Source organism: Panthera tigris, chromosome D2, assembly GCF_018350195.1.
Source record: "Panthera tigris isolate Pti1 chromosome D2, P.tigris_Pti1_mat1.1, whole genome shotgun sequence".
Lineage (NCBI taxonomy): Eukaryota > Metazoa > Chordata > Mammalia > Carnivora > Felidae > Panthera > Panthera tigris.
In genome coordinates this window covers 75,216,191-75,232,018 of record NC_056670.1, presented here as the reverse complement: position 1 = coordinate 75,232,018, position 15,828 = coordinate 75,216,191, and the positions used below count along the sequence as shown (strand labels likewise).

General features: G+C 38.6%; 1 protein-coding gene across 3 annotated transcripts in view; it reads left to right on the top strand.

Moving 5' to 3' along the window:
• Positions 1 to 15,828, top strand: part of LOC102963378 (minichromosome maintenance complex binding protein) — a 47,441-nt gene that overhangs the window by 10,661 nt on the left and 20,952 nt on the right. For 2 of the 3 annotated variants that reach the window (XM_042959924.1, XM_042959923.1), the window contains exons 2-5: positions 8,941 to 9,026; positions 9,859 to 9,999; positions 10,129 to 10,170; positions 12,431 to 12,532. In XM_042959924.1, coding sequence (XP_042815858.1) covers positions 8,941 to 9,026; positions 9,859 to 9,999; positions 10,129 to 10,170; positions 12,431 to 12,532 — 371 coding nt within the window. Of the gene's footprint in view, positions 1 to 2,320; positions 3,462 to 8,940; positions 9,027 to 9,858; positions 10,000 to 10,128; positions 10,171 to 12,430; positions 12,533 to 15,828 lie in introns of those variants that run through there. The other variant, XM_042959925.1, reaches the window with a different exon arrangement.

Here is a 15,828-nt window from a genome sequence, read left to right as displayed (position 1 = left end):
CGGACGCTTAACCGACCGAGCCACCCAGGCGCCCCTTAAGGACAGTGTTTCAAGAATCAAGGTCAAAAGGTTTCTCTTACACTCCAAAGTTTACTATCAAGCCATAATTTATCATTTTTCATCATGAAATAGGTTTTGCACTTTATCAAGTGCCTAGTTTTCTATCCCCTGAGATGGTTATATTTTTTCTTTAATCTTTTAATGCCATAAATTATACTCTTAGGTTTTCTGATCATAAACTACTTTTGTATTATTGGGATAAGTACTGCGTGATCATGATTTCTTTTTGAATACTCCATTGGATTCAGTTTATAGTTTATATGGGAGTTTTGCATCTTTATCTTTTGTGAACAGCTTGGCTTGAAAGTGCATAATTTTCTGGACTTGGGACTTCATGGGATTGAGAGGAAAGATCAGCAGTTTTTCTCTCGTGCAATATTAGACATACAATGTTCTTTGACCAGATAGTGATAACCAGAAGAGCTCTGTCTGCCAATCTTGTGGCAGTTTTGGCAGTTCATATTCTTTCAGAAATTTATCTTTCACCTGGATTTTCAAATCTGTTTATAGTTCATAATATTTTGCATAGTTTTTAGTATTTCTGTTATCTATAGCATTTTCCCTTTTTTCATTTTGTTCTACCTATAGTTACTCTTTCCTTTTAGTATTGTGTTCTGTGTCTTGTTTTTATTTGTATGATTTTGTTCTTTGGGTTTTCTTTGTTCTGAACTGGCTTGCCAAAAAATTTAGCTATCTTAACATTAATTATTTGTATTAGTATTTTTATTCTCCATTTTATTTATTATTTTTCTTATTCTTTGGATTTTCTCTTCTAAAAGCTTCTTAAGTTGAAAAGTAATAAGCTCATCTATTTCCATTCTTTCTTTGTACTTGATAAGCATATTCGAATCTATAACTTCATAAAAACCACCTTAGTAGCCCACAGACATTAAGCTGCACAGCTTTCTTTGTTATCTGTCAGGGAGAATTTCATAATTACTCCCTATGAAGTCCTCTCTAAATTATGGATTATTTATTATCATGGGCTTCTCTGTTTTTAAAAATCATTATAGACGTAAGGGTGCTCATGTATTAAGCTTCCCTTTTGTACTGAGTTCTTATCTTGTCACATTTTGGACAGAGAACATACACCTGGCATCTGTTGAGGCTTCCTCTGTGACTAGTATGTAGAACTTTTTGTGAATGTCACATGCTAAAAATGTACTCTGGATATTTTTATTTATTAGAGAGCTTACTATCTTCATACCTGCTGTGTATTTAATTTTGTGTTTCATGCTTGATTTATGTTTCTGAGAGGGCTGTGTCAAGTCTTTGTGATTTCTGTTTAGTCTTTCTCCTTAGTTCTGAAAGTTGTTGCTTTATGTATTTTGAGGCTATGCTGTCAGGTACATACACACTTCCTTGAGCAGTACTATGTTAAAACTTAATTTACTTGTATTTGTTTTCTTGCATTTCCTTATTGAACAGAAATTTGACATCATATTCAATAAGTTCTTCCAGCATCTCATTCATATTATTTACTAAGAAAGAACTATGATCTCTTTGTGGATGTTCTTCAGCTTCTTCGTTTTTAAAATTTTATTTATTTTGAGAGAGAGGGAAAGAGAGAATCCCAAGCAGCCAGAGCCAGATGCGGGGCTTGAACTCACAAACTACGAGATCATCACCTGAGCCAAAATCAAGAGTTGGACGCTTATTCAACTGAGCCACCCAGGTGCCTCAACTTCCCTTTTGAAATATTCCTCTCATTTGTGCTAGTTGCTTTTTAGGTTTGTTGCTTAATTATGATGCTTGGACTCCCCCCCCCCCCCCCCCCCCCCCAGTGCATTCATGAGTTAATTCTGTTGTTTCTTAGACCTTAGGTCTTCCTCTTTAGCGGATTCTTCATTTTAAATTTAAAAATATTTTTAAGAAATATTGTGTGAGAAGAGAACAAGAGATTCATCACAATGATAAAACAGTTCACTAAGAGGCCCTACATGTAAATGCACCTAACAGCATAGCTTCAGAATACAGGAAGTAAAAACTCCTGGAACTGGAAGGAGAAATAGAGAAATTTGTAATTATATAATTATAATTGGAGATTTTACCACTTCTCTTTTAGTACTCTACAGAACAAGCGAATAGAAGATAAGCAAGGATTGGGGCACCTGGGTGGCTCAGTTAAGCATCCAACTTTAGCTCAGGTTATGATCTCCTGGTTTGTGAGTTTGAGCCCTACGTTGGACTCGCTGCTGTCAGTATAGAGCCCATTTTGGATCCTCTGTCCCCCTCTCTGCCCCTCCCCTGCTTGTGTGTGCACATGCGCGTGCTCTCTCTTTCTCAAAAATAACTTTAAAAAAAAAAGCAAGGATTTGGAAACACTGCAAAACACCATCAACCAAATAAATCTAATTGACATTTGTAGAATGCTCCACCAACATCAGAACATACATTTTTTCTGAGTGCGCATAGAACATTCACCAAGATAAGCCACATTCTGGATTATAAACAAATATTAACAAATCTTAAAGAGTTGAAATCATCAACTATGTTCTCCAACCATAATGAAGTCAGATTAAAAATCAGTAACAGATGACAAGAAAATTCAAAGTTGTGGAAATAATATTTCTAAATAATCCATGGATCAAAAAGTCTCTAGGGGAATTTTAAAATATTTTGAACTAAATGAAAATGAAAACACAGCATATCAAAATTCGTGGGATACAGCCAAAGATGTGCTAAGAGGCATTAAGTGCATTTATCAGAAGAGAAGATCTCAAATCAATAATTTAAGCTTCTGTCTTAAAACTAGAAGAGCAAAATAAACCCAAGTCAAATAGAAGAAAGGAACTAATAAAGGTAAGGCAGAGATGAATGAAATTGAAAATAAGAAAAAAGAGAAAATCAATGAAACCCAAAGCTGTTTGTTTTATTTTTTAAAAAAGATCAGTAAAATACAGAAGCCCATAGCCAGACTAGCAAAGGGGAAAAAAAAAAAAAAAAAAGACATAAATTAGTACCAGGAATGAAAGAAGAGCTACCACTACAGACTGTATGGACATGGAAAGGATACAAGATAACTCTAAGGACATCAATTCGACAACTTAATGGAGCAGTTCTTCAAAGAACTGTATTTCCTATTTTTACTGTGACAAATCACCACAAACTAAGGGCTTAAAACAGTATAAACTTATTATCTTACAGTTCTGGAGGCCAGAATGATGGGAGTCTTACTGGGTAAAATCAAGTTGTCAACAGGACAGCATTCCTTTCTGGAGGCTCTAGGGGAAAATCTATTTCCTTATTGTTTTCCAGCTTCTGGAGTCTGCCAACATTTCTTGGCTCATGGCTCCTTTCGAGTTCTTTTCTCCTCGCTCTGAAGACTTCTGTCTCCCTCTTCCATGTTAAGGACCCTTGTGATTATATTGGACGCACATGGATAATCTCTCTGCTTTAAGGTCAGCTGATGATCAACCTCAATTCTATCTTCTACCTAAATTCCCCTTTGTCGTGTAATATATTCAGTTTCTGGGGATTAGGATGTGGCCATCTTGGGGCGGGGGGAGGCATTATTCTGCCTACCACTCCACATATTCATACTCCCCCCCAAGGTAAAATAACTATCAGCTCTCTCCCTCTTTCATGTGTCTCCCCTACAAAAGCCTCTGTTCTAATTTTTGTTTCTGTGATTTTGCCTATTCTTGGTACCTCATGTGAGTGGAATCCTACAATATTTGTCCTTTTGTGTCTAGGTTATTTCACCTAGCATAATGTTTGTAAGGTTCATTCTTGTTGCTCTCATTGTTTGACAGAGTACAAAGATAATTCATGGAAAAGGATATTTTCAACATAAATGTGGGAACAGTGAGACATTGTTTGCAAGAATATGAATTTTAAAACCTTTAAATCTCATACTTTATACAAAAATTAAAATGTGTCACAGTTTTAAGTATAAAATTTAAGACTGTAAAAATATAAAACTTCTAGATGTAAGTAGAAGATCTTTGTGACCCAGGGTTTGGCAGTAAGATCTTAGACATACACCAAAGACACAATGCATGAAACAAAAATTTGATAACCATCAAAACTAAAAACTTCTGCAAAAAAATACTATTAGAATGGAAAGATAAGCTATTAACTAGAATATATGTGAAAACCATAGATGAGATTTGTATCCAGAATGTATAAAGAAAGCACAATGGTAATTAACCCAGTTTTAAAAAGGGCCAAAGATTAAATAGATGCCTCACCAATTCAGCATCATTAGCCACTAGGGAAATGCAAATCTGAACCAAGATGAGATGTTACACACCTATTAGAACAGCTAAAATTGGAAAACATAGTGACAGTACCAAATGCTGGCAAGGATACAAAGAACTTGATCTTTTATACATTGCTGGTAAGAATACAAAATGGTACAGCCACTCTGGAAAAGAGGTGGAATCTTAACTGTACATTTACCATATACCCAACTGTCCCATTCCCAGGTTTTTACTTAGAGAAATGAAAGCCTACGTGTACACAAAAACCTCTACGCAAATGTTTAGTTGTTTTGTTCATAGTTGTTAAACTTGGAGACAATCTAAATGTCCTTCAGTGGTAAATGGAGAAACAAATTGTCATTCAGCTATACTGTGGAATACTATTCAGCAATCAATAGAAATGAACTATTGATATACTCCTGTGTTAGGGTTCCCAAGACCACGTCTATCTTGAGAGACTCACTAGAAGGACTTAATGTGACTCCGTGTATAGTTTTATTCAAGGCCAAGAGTTATTACAGCAGGATAGTAAAGATACACAGCTGGATCATAAGGGAAAAAGACACAGGTGAAGTCTGGAGGAATCCACGCGTAGGCTCCCTTATTCTGTCTCCCCTGGGCGAATTCATGGATTGGAAGACTCTGTTAAGATGTCAGTTCTCCTCAAATTATCTGTAAGTTCAACACAACCCTAATCAAAATTTCAGCAGACCTGACACAGAAGTCCATGAGCTGGTCCTCACAATTACATAGACATGTTAAGGATGACAATAATCAAGACAAATTTGAAGAACTTAACTATTTGATTTTTAACACTTAAGACCGAGCCATAATGGTTAAGACAGTAATGAATATAGTATTAAGACAGCATAAAGATAAATAGATCAGTGTAACATAGCAGAGTGTGGAAATAAACTAACATAAGTACAGTGAGTTGATTTTTGATACAAGTGCCAAAGCAATTCAGTGCTAAAAAGAAAGCCTTTTAATTAATGTTGGAACAAGTGGATATCTTTTTGGGGCGAAAACGAGCCTCAACCCCTATGTCACAATATAAACAAAAACATTAATTTGATGTGGGTTTACAGACCTAAGTATGGAAAATAAAAAATGTAGAATATCTTCATGACGTTGAGGGTCAGTTACTATGAAAGAAAAAAAACTTGGCAAATTGGACTTCTCAAAAGACACCACTAAGAATGTCAGAGAGATAAGGGGAAAATAATGTGCCGTGCATATGTATCTGGCTTCATCATCTGTTAGGTGGCATGGTCTTGTTTGTATAACTTTCTTTTTTATTTATTTTTTTAAAAGTAAACTCCACACCCAATGTGGGGTTTGAACTCAACCGCTGTAAGGTCATGAGTTGCATGCTCCACTGACGAGCTGCCCTCCTCCCCTCACCCCCCAGCATGTCATGTTTCTTACTCAGATGCAGTCAGAATAGCAACGTTGCTGTGGCTGTCATGGCTGTGTATCAGCCTTTTCTTTAAACATCCATTTTCACTGAAAGCAAAAATGCCCATTCTTATTTATTGTCCATTTTGGTAATCCTTTATCGGCACTCCTGGTACAACAGCAGCTCTCTTTAGTATGCATCACATTCACTTAGAGGGCATTTTATTTGTGTATTTTTTTTTTTTTTTATCGCGATTTACCAACAGCACTTTATTTTTGTCTTCTCGACATCTCGTTCCATGGCCTCCTTGGCCCTTTCTGCCGGGGCATCAGAGTCCAGCGTTGGCACCGGCCGTGTAAACACTGGCTGCAGTTCTCCTCCTCCTCTGTTGTGACTCTGACTTCCTCCTTGCAGACATTCTGTATGGGCATGACCGGTCCTGTCAGCTGGGTTTGACCGATTTGAGGTCTTCCGGAGAGCCCTCCCGGAGAGGGGCAGAGAGAGAGAGAGAGAGAGAGAGAGAGAGAGAGGGAGAGAGAGGGAGACACAGAACCGGAAGCTGGCTCCGGGCCCCGAGCTGTCAGCACGGAGCCGGATACAGGGCTCCAACTCACAAACTGGGAGATCATAACCTGAGCTGAAGTTCGGGACCGAGGGCGTCCGGGAAGGAGGATGGGCTGGGAGCGGTGCTGCCACCACGGCACGCCGGCCTGCAGGACTCTGCAGACTGGTTCTGCCCTCTTGGATTCCACCGAGATCACTGGTTCAGGCCGCCTCCTTGTGGACGAGCCTCTCGAGACTCTTCTGAGCTGAAGGCCCTGCCCGCTCGCACTTGGGTGTGACGCAGCGGTGGGCAGGCGCAGGGTGCGGGTGAGGCACCAGGCCTTTGGTCTGTGGATCTTCCAAGATGGCTGGTTGAACCACAGGGCACGCGCCACTGTGGTCCTCGTGGAAGTGGGACTTCGGGGTCCTGCCGTTCCGGCCGCGGGCCGTGGCCGCTCCCAGAGGGGACGGCCAGCGGGAAGGGACGGGTGCCGCAAAGCCATTTAGGCATTTTAAAACGCAGATTGCTAGGCCTCAGCTCCAGAATTTCTGATTCAGTAGGTCTGGAATGGGCTGGAAATTTTGGATCTTTAACAACTACTCAGGTGATTCTAATGATGGTGGTCAGGGCCCGCGCTGAGGACCAGTTTCCCGGTGGATTTAACCCTCGTTGCACATCTGCATCACCTCAGGAGTTTATTCCTCCCTCCTTTTTTCAGAATTAGACTTGGCTCAATTAAATGAAAGTGTTTGGAAGCCCTGCTAAGCATGGTGTTAGTGGAATTTTATGAATATTTCTAACAGAATCAGCTCGTCACAAATAGTTCCTTCCTTTACTTCACGGCACCATAGCACCTGTGTGATGAATATAAATGGTGGAAGTATTGGCTAGCTATGTGGTTTGCTGGTTCTCCCCGAGCAGATAATTCCTAATTCTGTCAATAATTCACTTTGGTCTTGGCCAAATGCTGTAATTTTTTTCAAAGCCTTGGTTTTCTTTTCTTTTTTTTTTTTAAGATTTTATTTTATTTTTATTTTTAATGTTTATTTATTTTGGAGAGAGTGAGAGAGTGCAAGTGGGGGAGGGGTTAGAGAGAGGGGTTAGACACAGAATGTGAAGCAGGCTCCAGGGCTTGAGCTGTCAGTGGGGCTTGAACTCAGTGAACCGCGAGACCATGACCTGAGCCAAAGTCAGACGCTTAACTGACTGAGCCTCCCAGACACCCCTAAGATTTTATTTTTAGGTAATCTCTACGTGCAACGTGGGGTTCAAATTTACAACCCCGAGATCAGGAGTTGCTCCACTAACTGAGCCAGCCAGGTACCCCGCTTTTCTTCTCTTTAAAAAACATTTTTTTTTAATGTTTATTTATTTTTGTGAGAGAGAGACAGAGAGTGAGCGGTGGAGGGGCAGAGAGAGAGAGGGGGAGACGCAGAATCAGAAGCTGGCTCCAGGCCCCGAGCTGTCAGCACGGAGTCTGACGCGGGGCTCGAACTCACAAACTGTGAGATCATAACCTGAGCTGAAGTCAGCCGCTCAACCAACTGAACCACCCAGGCACCCCTCTTCTCTTTAACATGACATTAGAAACACCTTTCTCTTCATTTTACAGTCATCATTGTAAGAGTTGTCAATGGATGCTAAATCTGGGGGTGGGGCAAGATTTGTAATAATTATTTGCATGCTCTTGAAGTGCCTCCTGCAGATTACTTAACAGTTGCAGAGGGGAAAAAAGTAACTGTACTGTGGAGAGATTGGCTACCCTTTTGACTGGGTGGTTAAGGTGAACATCATCAGTGAGGGGAAGGTGGACATTTGTCTCTAGATGATACCATTACAAGGACACAGCATTGCTTAGGGAATAGTCTGATAGTGCACACCTGCAATCTAATCATAAGAGAACATTAGACAAACCCAAAGTGAGAAGCATTCTATGTTTTTATCTAGGGTTTGTATTCTTCTTAAATATGAATGTCATAAAAAATAAAGATTGAGGAACTGTTCCAGATTGAAGATTAAAGAGACATGATAGCTAAAAGCGGTCAGTATGTGATCCTAGACTGGCTCATGTACCGAAGAGGAAAAAGTGCAATAAAGGATAGTATTGGAATATGGATGGTGAGTTAGGTGTAAAAAGCATTAGTTTTGAATTTCCTGAGATTGGTAACAGTACTGCTAGTTATGTAAAATAATCTCTCTATTCTTAGGAAATGCATATTGAAATAATCTAAAGGCAAAAGCGTATGGATGTGTGTAATTTAATCTAAATTGGGTCAGAAAACTATGAGAGCAGATAAATGGAGCAAAGACAGAGGTATTCTTTGTACTGTTCATGTGATTTTTTGGAAAGTTTTGAGATTACTCCCAAATTAATTTTTTTTTTAAAAGAACATCCTCTTTTTATTTCAGGATAGCTGTAAGGGGAAAAAATCTGTATAAAAATGTTTTCAAAGAACATTGTGCTTTACAAATGATGGTTCATATGCTGCTTTGCATAGCTTTAGGCCTGGTTCTGTGGTGTTCTCGGCTAGGGTGTTGGCTCCTGAGAGCCTGCACGAGGTCACCATGCCCTTCCTTGTGATACCCAACCCCCTGGAGGGCAGCCCCCCCCCCCCCGGGTGCCCAGTGCAGGGCTGCACCTGAACGCGAAGTGCCACACCTGACCAGAGTCTGTTGTTACGTATTGTAATATTGTACATGTAGCTGTGAAAAGTGCCTTCTTTTTTTTTCAGCCCAAAATGGAGTTAATCCTGACTGGGAGAAGAAAGTAATTGAATATTTTAAGGAAAAGCTGAAGGAAAATAACGCTCCGAAATGGGTAGGTTTATTGCTGCTGGGTTGGGCTGACTTCCAGGTTCTCTCTGTAGAGTGGTAATCCACGTAAAATTTTAAACTATATATACACATTATATATATACTATATGTATACATTAATGTGCCCTGTCTTCTGCATTAAGTGTATATGTATTAAAAGATTTTGCCCTCTTTCAACTGAAACGTCGAGCAATTCGGTGCTTCTATGTTGGTGCCTCTAGATGGCAGTAACTGACCATATTACTACTCTCTAAGACCAAAAAAAAAAAAAAAAAAAGGTGTGAGTCTCTATTATCTTTGTTTTATTGCTTTCATTTAAAAAGAATTGGCATGTACTAGGTTGTTTTTAATGTTTATTTATTTTCAAGAGAGATGAGAGACAGAGTACAAGCAGGGGAGGGGCAGAGAGAGAGGGAGACACAGAATCCGAAGCAGGCTCCAGGCTCTGAGCTGTCAGCACAGAACCTGATGTGGGCTCTAACTCACGAACTGCAAGATCATGACCTGAGTCGAAGTCAGGTGCTTAACCAACTGAGCTACTCAGGTGTCCCTGGGATGTACTCGTTTTAAGAGAAGAGCTCAGTAAGGCAAATGCCTTTCTGCTACTTGTGAAGTTTACATTAGAGTCCAATGTCATTATACAAACTAGGAAGAACTCAGTACTTTTATGCCCAGCACTTATGTTAACTGTTGAGATCATTGGCTTCCTCATGGGGTTTGGGGTGTGTGTGTGTGTGTGTGTGTGTGTGTGTGTTGCAGTTTGGGTCTGGATATATAGTTTCTGTATATGTGCTTAATGTTTTACAGATAGGAGTATTGACTTATTTTCCTTTAAGGTGCCATCATTGAATGAAGTTCCCCTTCATTACTTGAAACCTAACAGTTTTGTGAAGTTTCGCTGCATGATTCAGGATATGTTTGACCCGGAGTTTTACATGGGAGTTTACGAAACGGTTAACCGAAACACAAAAGCACGTGTATGTATTGCTTTTTTTCATGAAACTTTCTGTTTGTAATTAGTGGTATTAATCTTATCCTTGTTGTTTCTGGTGGTTTTGATTCAGATATACTGATATGATACTGTTATTCTTTGTTTTGGATCATAGGTCCTTCATTTTGGAAAATACAGAGATGTAGCAGAGTGTGGGGTATGTATCCTTAAGATGTATAAAACATTTTTAGTAAGAATTTTTTTTCTTAAATGTTTATTTTTGAGAGAGAGAGAGAGAACACAAGAGGGTGTGGGGCAGAGAGAGGGGGGTGGACAGAGGATCCAAAGCAGGCTCTGTGCAGACAGTGGAGAGCCCGATGTGGGACTCACAAACCATGAGATCGTAACCTGAGCCAAAATTAAGAGTCAAACGCTCAAACCGACTGAGCCACCCAGGTGGCCCAATATGAATTTTTTCTTAAGCAGCAAATTTATTTCCTTTGGTTGATCTTAAAGGTATTTATCTTGTGTGTAAGTAAGTTCTAAGAAGTCACATGAATGTTTTATTTACCTTTTATTTGAGTTTCTCTGATGTGGATATATTTTTGATCTTCTAAAAATCTCTTAGAAGGTCGAGTACTATAAATAACAAAACTAATTCCTTTTCCTAATATCTCTATACTTGGTTAAAAAATTACAGGTTATGATAAGTTATTTTAAAATAACAGTGGAAGCTTAATTTAGGACTTAACACTTGCTTAATTAAATTTCATTAAATCCTGTCACCTTTTTGTAGGAGGAAAAATGTTTTTAATAAACTTAAGCTTTCTTTGATAAAAAGAAGTAATGGAAGCTCTCTTACATATCATGGGAAAGGCAAGAAGGCAGAGAACACCAGGCAGGATTATGTTTGGGAAAGAGATTGTCTTGAGGTAGAAACTTACTAGGAAAGCAGTTATAGAGAGGACCTACAGTATATCTGCAGTTTTTTAAAAATTGCTTTTCTGATAAAAGCAAGAATATCTCCCACGTTTTACTTTTTATGTGTTTTTCATGTGGTTCTATTGAAATTGATGGTAATTGTTGGGGAAAAAAACAGGTATCATAGGTGGGGATTGATCAGGCAGGTGCTTACGTAGAAAGGTGTTACCTCTATTCTAGGGTCTAGTTCTCTGGTTTGCTGATCCAGAATCTTAATTTAATCACATTATGTAGGGCTTTTTATATTTTGGGAGTCTGACTCCTGCTTACCCGAACCTTAAGAGATTGATTTATAACCCTCATACCAGCCGTTAATTCACAGTAGAAGCTGTGCCTGGCTGAATAAAGTGTTCTAGTTCAGGGGCCAGTCTGAACAGAACAGCCCTAATTTGGAAGGTTGCCGTGAAGATTACATTCAACAAAAATGTATCTTCCTACAGTTATTTAGGGCGACCCATGAAAGATGGATTTGTTCATCTTAACACATGATGAACCAGGTCTCCCGACGTCCTTTTTCTTTTACAGTGTTTCTACAAAGTAAAATGTGGGAGTAAAACGTGGTGCCAAATCGAATGAGTTAACTTTATAAATGCTTGCTGCCTCCCTTTTTTGAGGAATCCTGAGGCATATTAGCCTAATGTATTAATAAATACACAGTTTTGTCCAGTACACAAAATGCAATATCACCATAGATTACCAAATCTCAGCATCTGGAAATAGGAAAATAAAACAGATGATGTGTCTGTCCACGTGTGACACTTCCGAAGGCAAATAGTTTCTATTGTTTTGCTAAAGGTCATAAGTAAAAGCACCAAACTAGGAAAACTTGGGGCCTGGAAAGAAAGCAACATGCTGAAAGCCCAGGTTGTACATATTGGCTAAGGCTCACACTTGATGTCTCTTGGGTTTGTGGGTCCTTGGGCCCTTGTTTTTTACCTTAAAAAATGGAATATATATATTTTTTTACTTCTAAGAATTTTTTTGTACTATAAAATTAGTATGTACTTATTAAAGTAACATTTTAATATTACATCCTGGGTTCTTTCTTACCTCTTAGGATTTTCTAAGTGTATTTGAAATAGAGAACATGCCTCTTTTAGGGAATAATATCTGACTCCGATCTCATATCAGTTACCTCCTAATGAATATTTCATTAAGTTCCTGTTTTGTAGGCTGATTCTGATCATTTTCTATGAAAGAGACAATGGAAGTACCGTGTATCCTGTTTATTAAAAAGGATTTAATTTTGTAACAGGGTGCTGTGTATTACGGATTTGAGGGAAGCTAGTATATTCATCATTGCATGTGAAATGATTTTATGTCCATTTTCCTTTTTAAAAAATGACAGTTTGGATTTGGTATTTGTTTTTTAGTTCTTAATGTGTAATATTTACAATGATTTTATAAATAGCATGAAAAAAGTGATTTGCTAATTAAAATTTTTGTTTTTGTTTTTCTTAGTAAAATTTTAAATATATTTTTTGTGTACATCACAGCCTCAACAAGAAGTTGATTTAAACTCTCCACGAACTACCACATTGGAAAGACAAACTTTCTATTGTGTTCCAGTGCCTGGGGAATCTACGTGGGTAAAAGAAATATCCTTTATCTGAAGTTTCTTCCATATTGAATGGTTCCTGATTATTAATTGAAAAGACCACGATTAGGGGTACCTGGGCAGCTCAGTTGGTTAAGTGTCCACCTCTTGATTTCCACTCAGGTCATGATCCCATAGTGTGTGAGTTCAAGCCACGAATCCACCTCTGCACTGACAGTGTGGAGCCTGCTTGGGATATATTCATTCATATTCATTCATTCATTCATTCATTCATTCTCTCTCTCTCTCTCTCTCTCTCTCTCTCTCTCCCTCTCTCCCCCCCCTCCCCCTCCCCCCTCCCCCTCCCCCCTCCCCCCCTTCCTCTCCCTCTCTCTTCTCCCCCTCCCCTCCCCTCCTCTCCCCTCCCTCTCTCTCCCTTTCTCCCTCCCTCCCCCCCACCTTGTTCACACACACCCACTCTTTCTCTCAAAATAAATACATTTAAAAATAAAATAAAAAACAATTAAATTTTGAGTTTTTAGAAACTTCATCTTTTTATGCCAATCAAGTTAGCCGGGAAAAAATTGTTCTTCATTTACAGAGGTTGGCTTTATTTTAATGAGGTGTTTTTCATTTGTCCTAAATAAGAAAGCTTATAAAACAACCCAACTATTCATTGTGGAGAAATCATAAAAGTATGGTATATTCCTATAGTGAAATACTGTTGGGGCACCTGAGTGGCTTAGTCAGTTAAGTGTCTGACTCTTGATTTCATTCAGTTCAGGGCTTGATCTCACAGTTCATGAGTTTGAACCCCAAGTCCAGGCTCTGGTGCTCGCAGTGCAGAGCCTGCTTAGTATATTCTCGCTCTCTCTCTCTGCCCCACTACTGCTCACACACACACTCAAATAGAAAAAACTTAAAAGAAATACTGTTAAAAAGATTGAGGTGGCTAAATTAAAGGTACTTGAAAAGTACCATAATTAAGTAAAAACATAGTTTCAAATTAGAGCTAATGCTGAATTTCTTAAGGGAAGGCAACATGTTGGCTATTTTGAGAGATGTGGAAACATCTTGGTGTCTTTTTTATTTTTTAAATTGTATAATTTTTTTAGTTAGTAATTTTTTTAGGCATAGTTCACATACCCTGAGATGCGTAGATTTTAAAGGTACACTGCAGTGATTTGGACAAATGCACACCCATTCAATTTACACCCGTCAAAGTAAAGAACTTGTGCCAGCAAGTTCCCTTGTGTCTTTTCCAGGCACCTGTCTCCTGTTGGAACCACTGTCCTGATTTCTTTCACTATAGCTTCATTTTACCTATTCTTGGGTGTCCTGAAATGGAAGCAAGAGAGAGTCTGTGTGTCTGATTTTTGTTTTGCATAACATATTTGAGATTCATCTCTGTATGTTAGTAGCTCCTTCTTTTTTTATCACTGATGGTATTTGTTTATATTTTTTCTGCTTGATGAGGTTTTAGGATGTTTCCAGTTTGGAGCCTGGTGTTTTCTTTGTGAGAAGATTTTCAATTAAGTTTAACAGTTTTTTTCTGTGTCAGTTGTAATAAGTTGTATCTTTCAAAGAATTGTTTCAAAATCTTTTAATCTAGTTGTACTTATGTCAGTATCAAAGCTTTTCATAATATTTCCTAGTTTTCCTTTTAATGTCTGGGGCATATCTAGCAATGATCTCTTTTCATTTCTAGTAATACTAATTAATTTTTCTTTTATTCTTGGTCAGTGTCAGTGGTTTGTTTAATTTTCTGTTTTCTATCTCATTGACTTCTGTTCTTGTTTCCTTTTATGATAGTTTGGTTTTAATTTTTCTCTCACTTCTCAAAGTGGATGCTCAGATCATTAATTTCAAATCTTTTATTTCTAATATTAACATTTAAGGCTATACATTTCTCTATAATCACTGCTTTAATTGCATTCCACAGATTTTGATTTGTTGTTTTCACTATCATTCAACTCAGACATTTTCTAATTTCCCTTGTGGTTTCTTCTTTGTTCCTTGATCTTTACAGTAGTGTACTTGCATTCATCCACTTCATACTTAGTGCTGCTGCCATAACACTTGATTTGTACTTAAATTGTAGAGCCCCCAATATATTACCGTGTTTGCTTTAAACATTTGGCTTCTTTGTAAATTAAGAAATGAGGATGGGGCGCCTGGGTGGCTCTGTCGGTTGAGCATCTGACTTCAGCTCAGGTCATGATCTCACAGTTCATGAATTCGAACTCGTGTCGAGCTCTACAGCTCAGAGCCTGGAGCCTGCTTTGGATCCTGTGTCTCCCCCTCTGTCTGCCCCTTCCCTGCTCACGCACTCTCTGTCTGTCAAAATTGAATAAATGTTAAAATTTTTTTTTAATGAGAAAAATGTCTTTTATGTATTTTTGTGTGTATGTATCATTTCTAGCTCCCTTTGTTCTTTTTTAAGTTTTTTTTGTTTTGTTTTTTGTTTTTTGTTTTTTACATTTTATTTTTTACTTTTGAGACAGGGAGAGGCAGAGCATGAACAGGGGAGGGTCAGAGAGAGGGAGACACAGAATCTGAAACAGGCTCCAGGCTCTGAGCTGTCAGCACGGAGCCTGACGCGGGGCTCGAACTCACGGACCGCGAGATCATGACCTGAGCCGAAGTCCAACTAAGCCACCCAGGCGCCCCTAAGTTTATTTATTTTAAGAGAGCTTGAGCAAGGGAGGGACAGAGAGAATCCCAAACAGGCTTAACTGACTAAGCCACCCAGATACCCCTGTTCTTTTTGCTTTTATATAGAGTCATTTTCCTAAGCTTTTTTTTTTTTTTAAAGTACACATCTGTTGGTGATGAATGAATTTTCTCAGCTTTGGTTCAACTGAAAATGTCTTTATTTCACCTATATTTTTGAAAGATGTTTTCGCTGGATATAGAATTCTTGATAGCTGTTTTCCCTCCCCAGTGCTCTGGTGGTATTGTCCACTGTCTTCTGGCCTCCATTGCTTTTTTGATGCAAGGATAGCCATCATCTTACTGTATTCCTGTGTGTAATGTCTCTGATTTTCCTCTGGCTGCTTCTAATGTTCTCTCTTTGTGGTTTTCAGCAGTTTGACTGTGATGTGTGTATTTTTGTATTTATCTTGCTTGGGTATTTTTGAGATTTTGGATCTGTGGACTGGTACTTTTCAGGTTTCGGCCTTTATTTCTCCCAATGTTTGTCTGTCCAGTCTCTCATCATTGTGTCATTTTCTGAGGATCCACGCACATGGTCATTAGATTCTTTGTTACTGTCCTCCTGGTGACTGGGCTTCTGGGAGACTTTTGTTTTTGTTTTTATTTTTATTTCAGGTATCTTATTTTTCACTTCTTCATTTT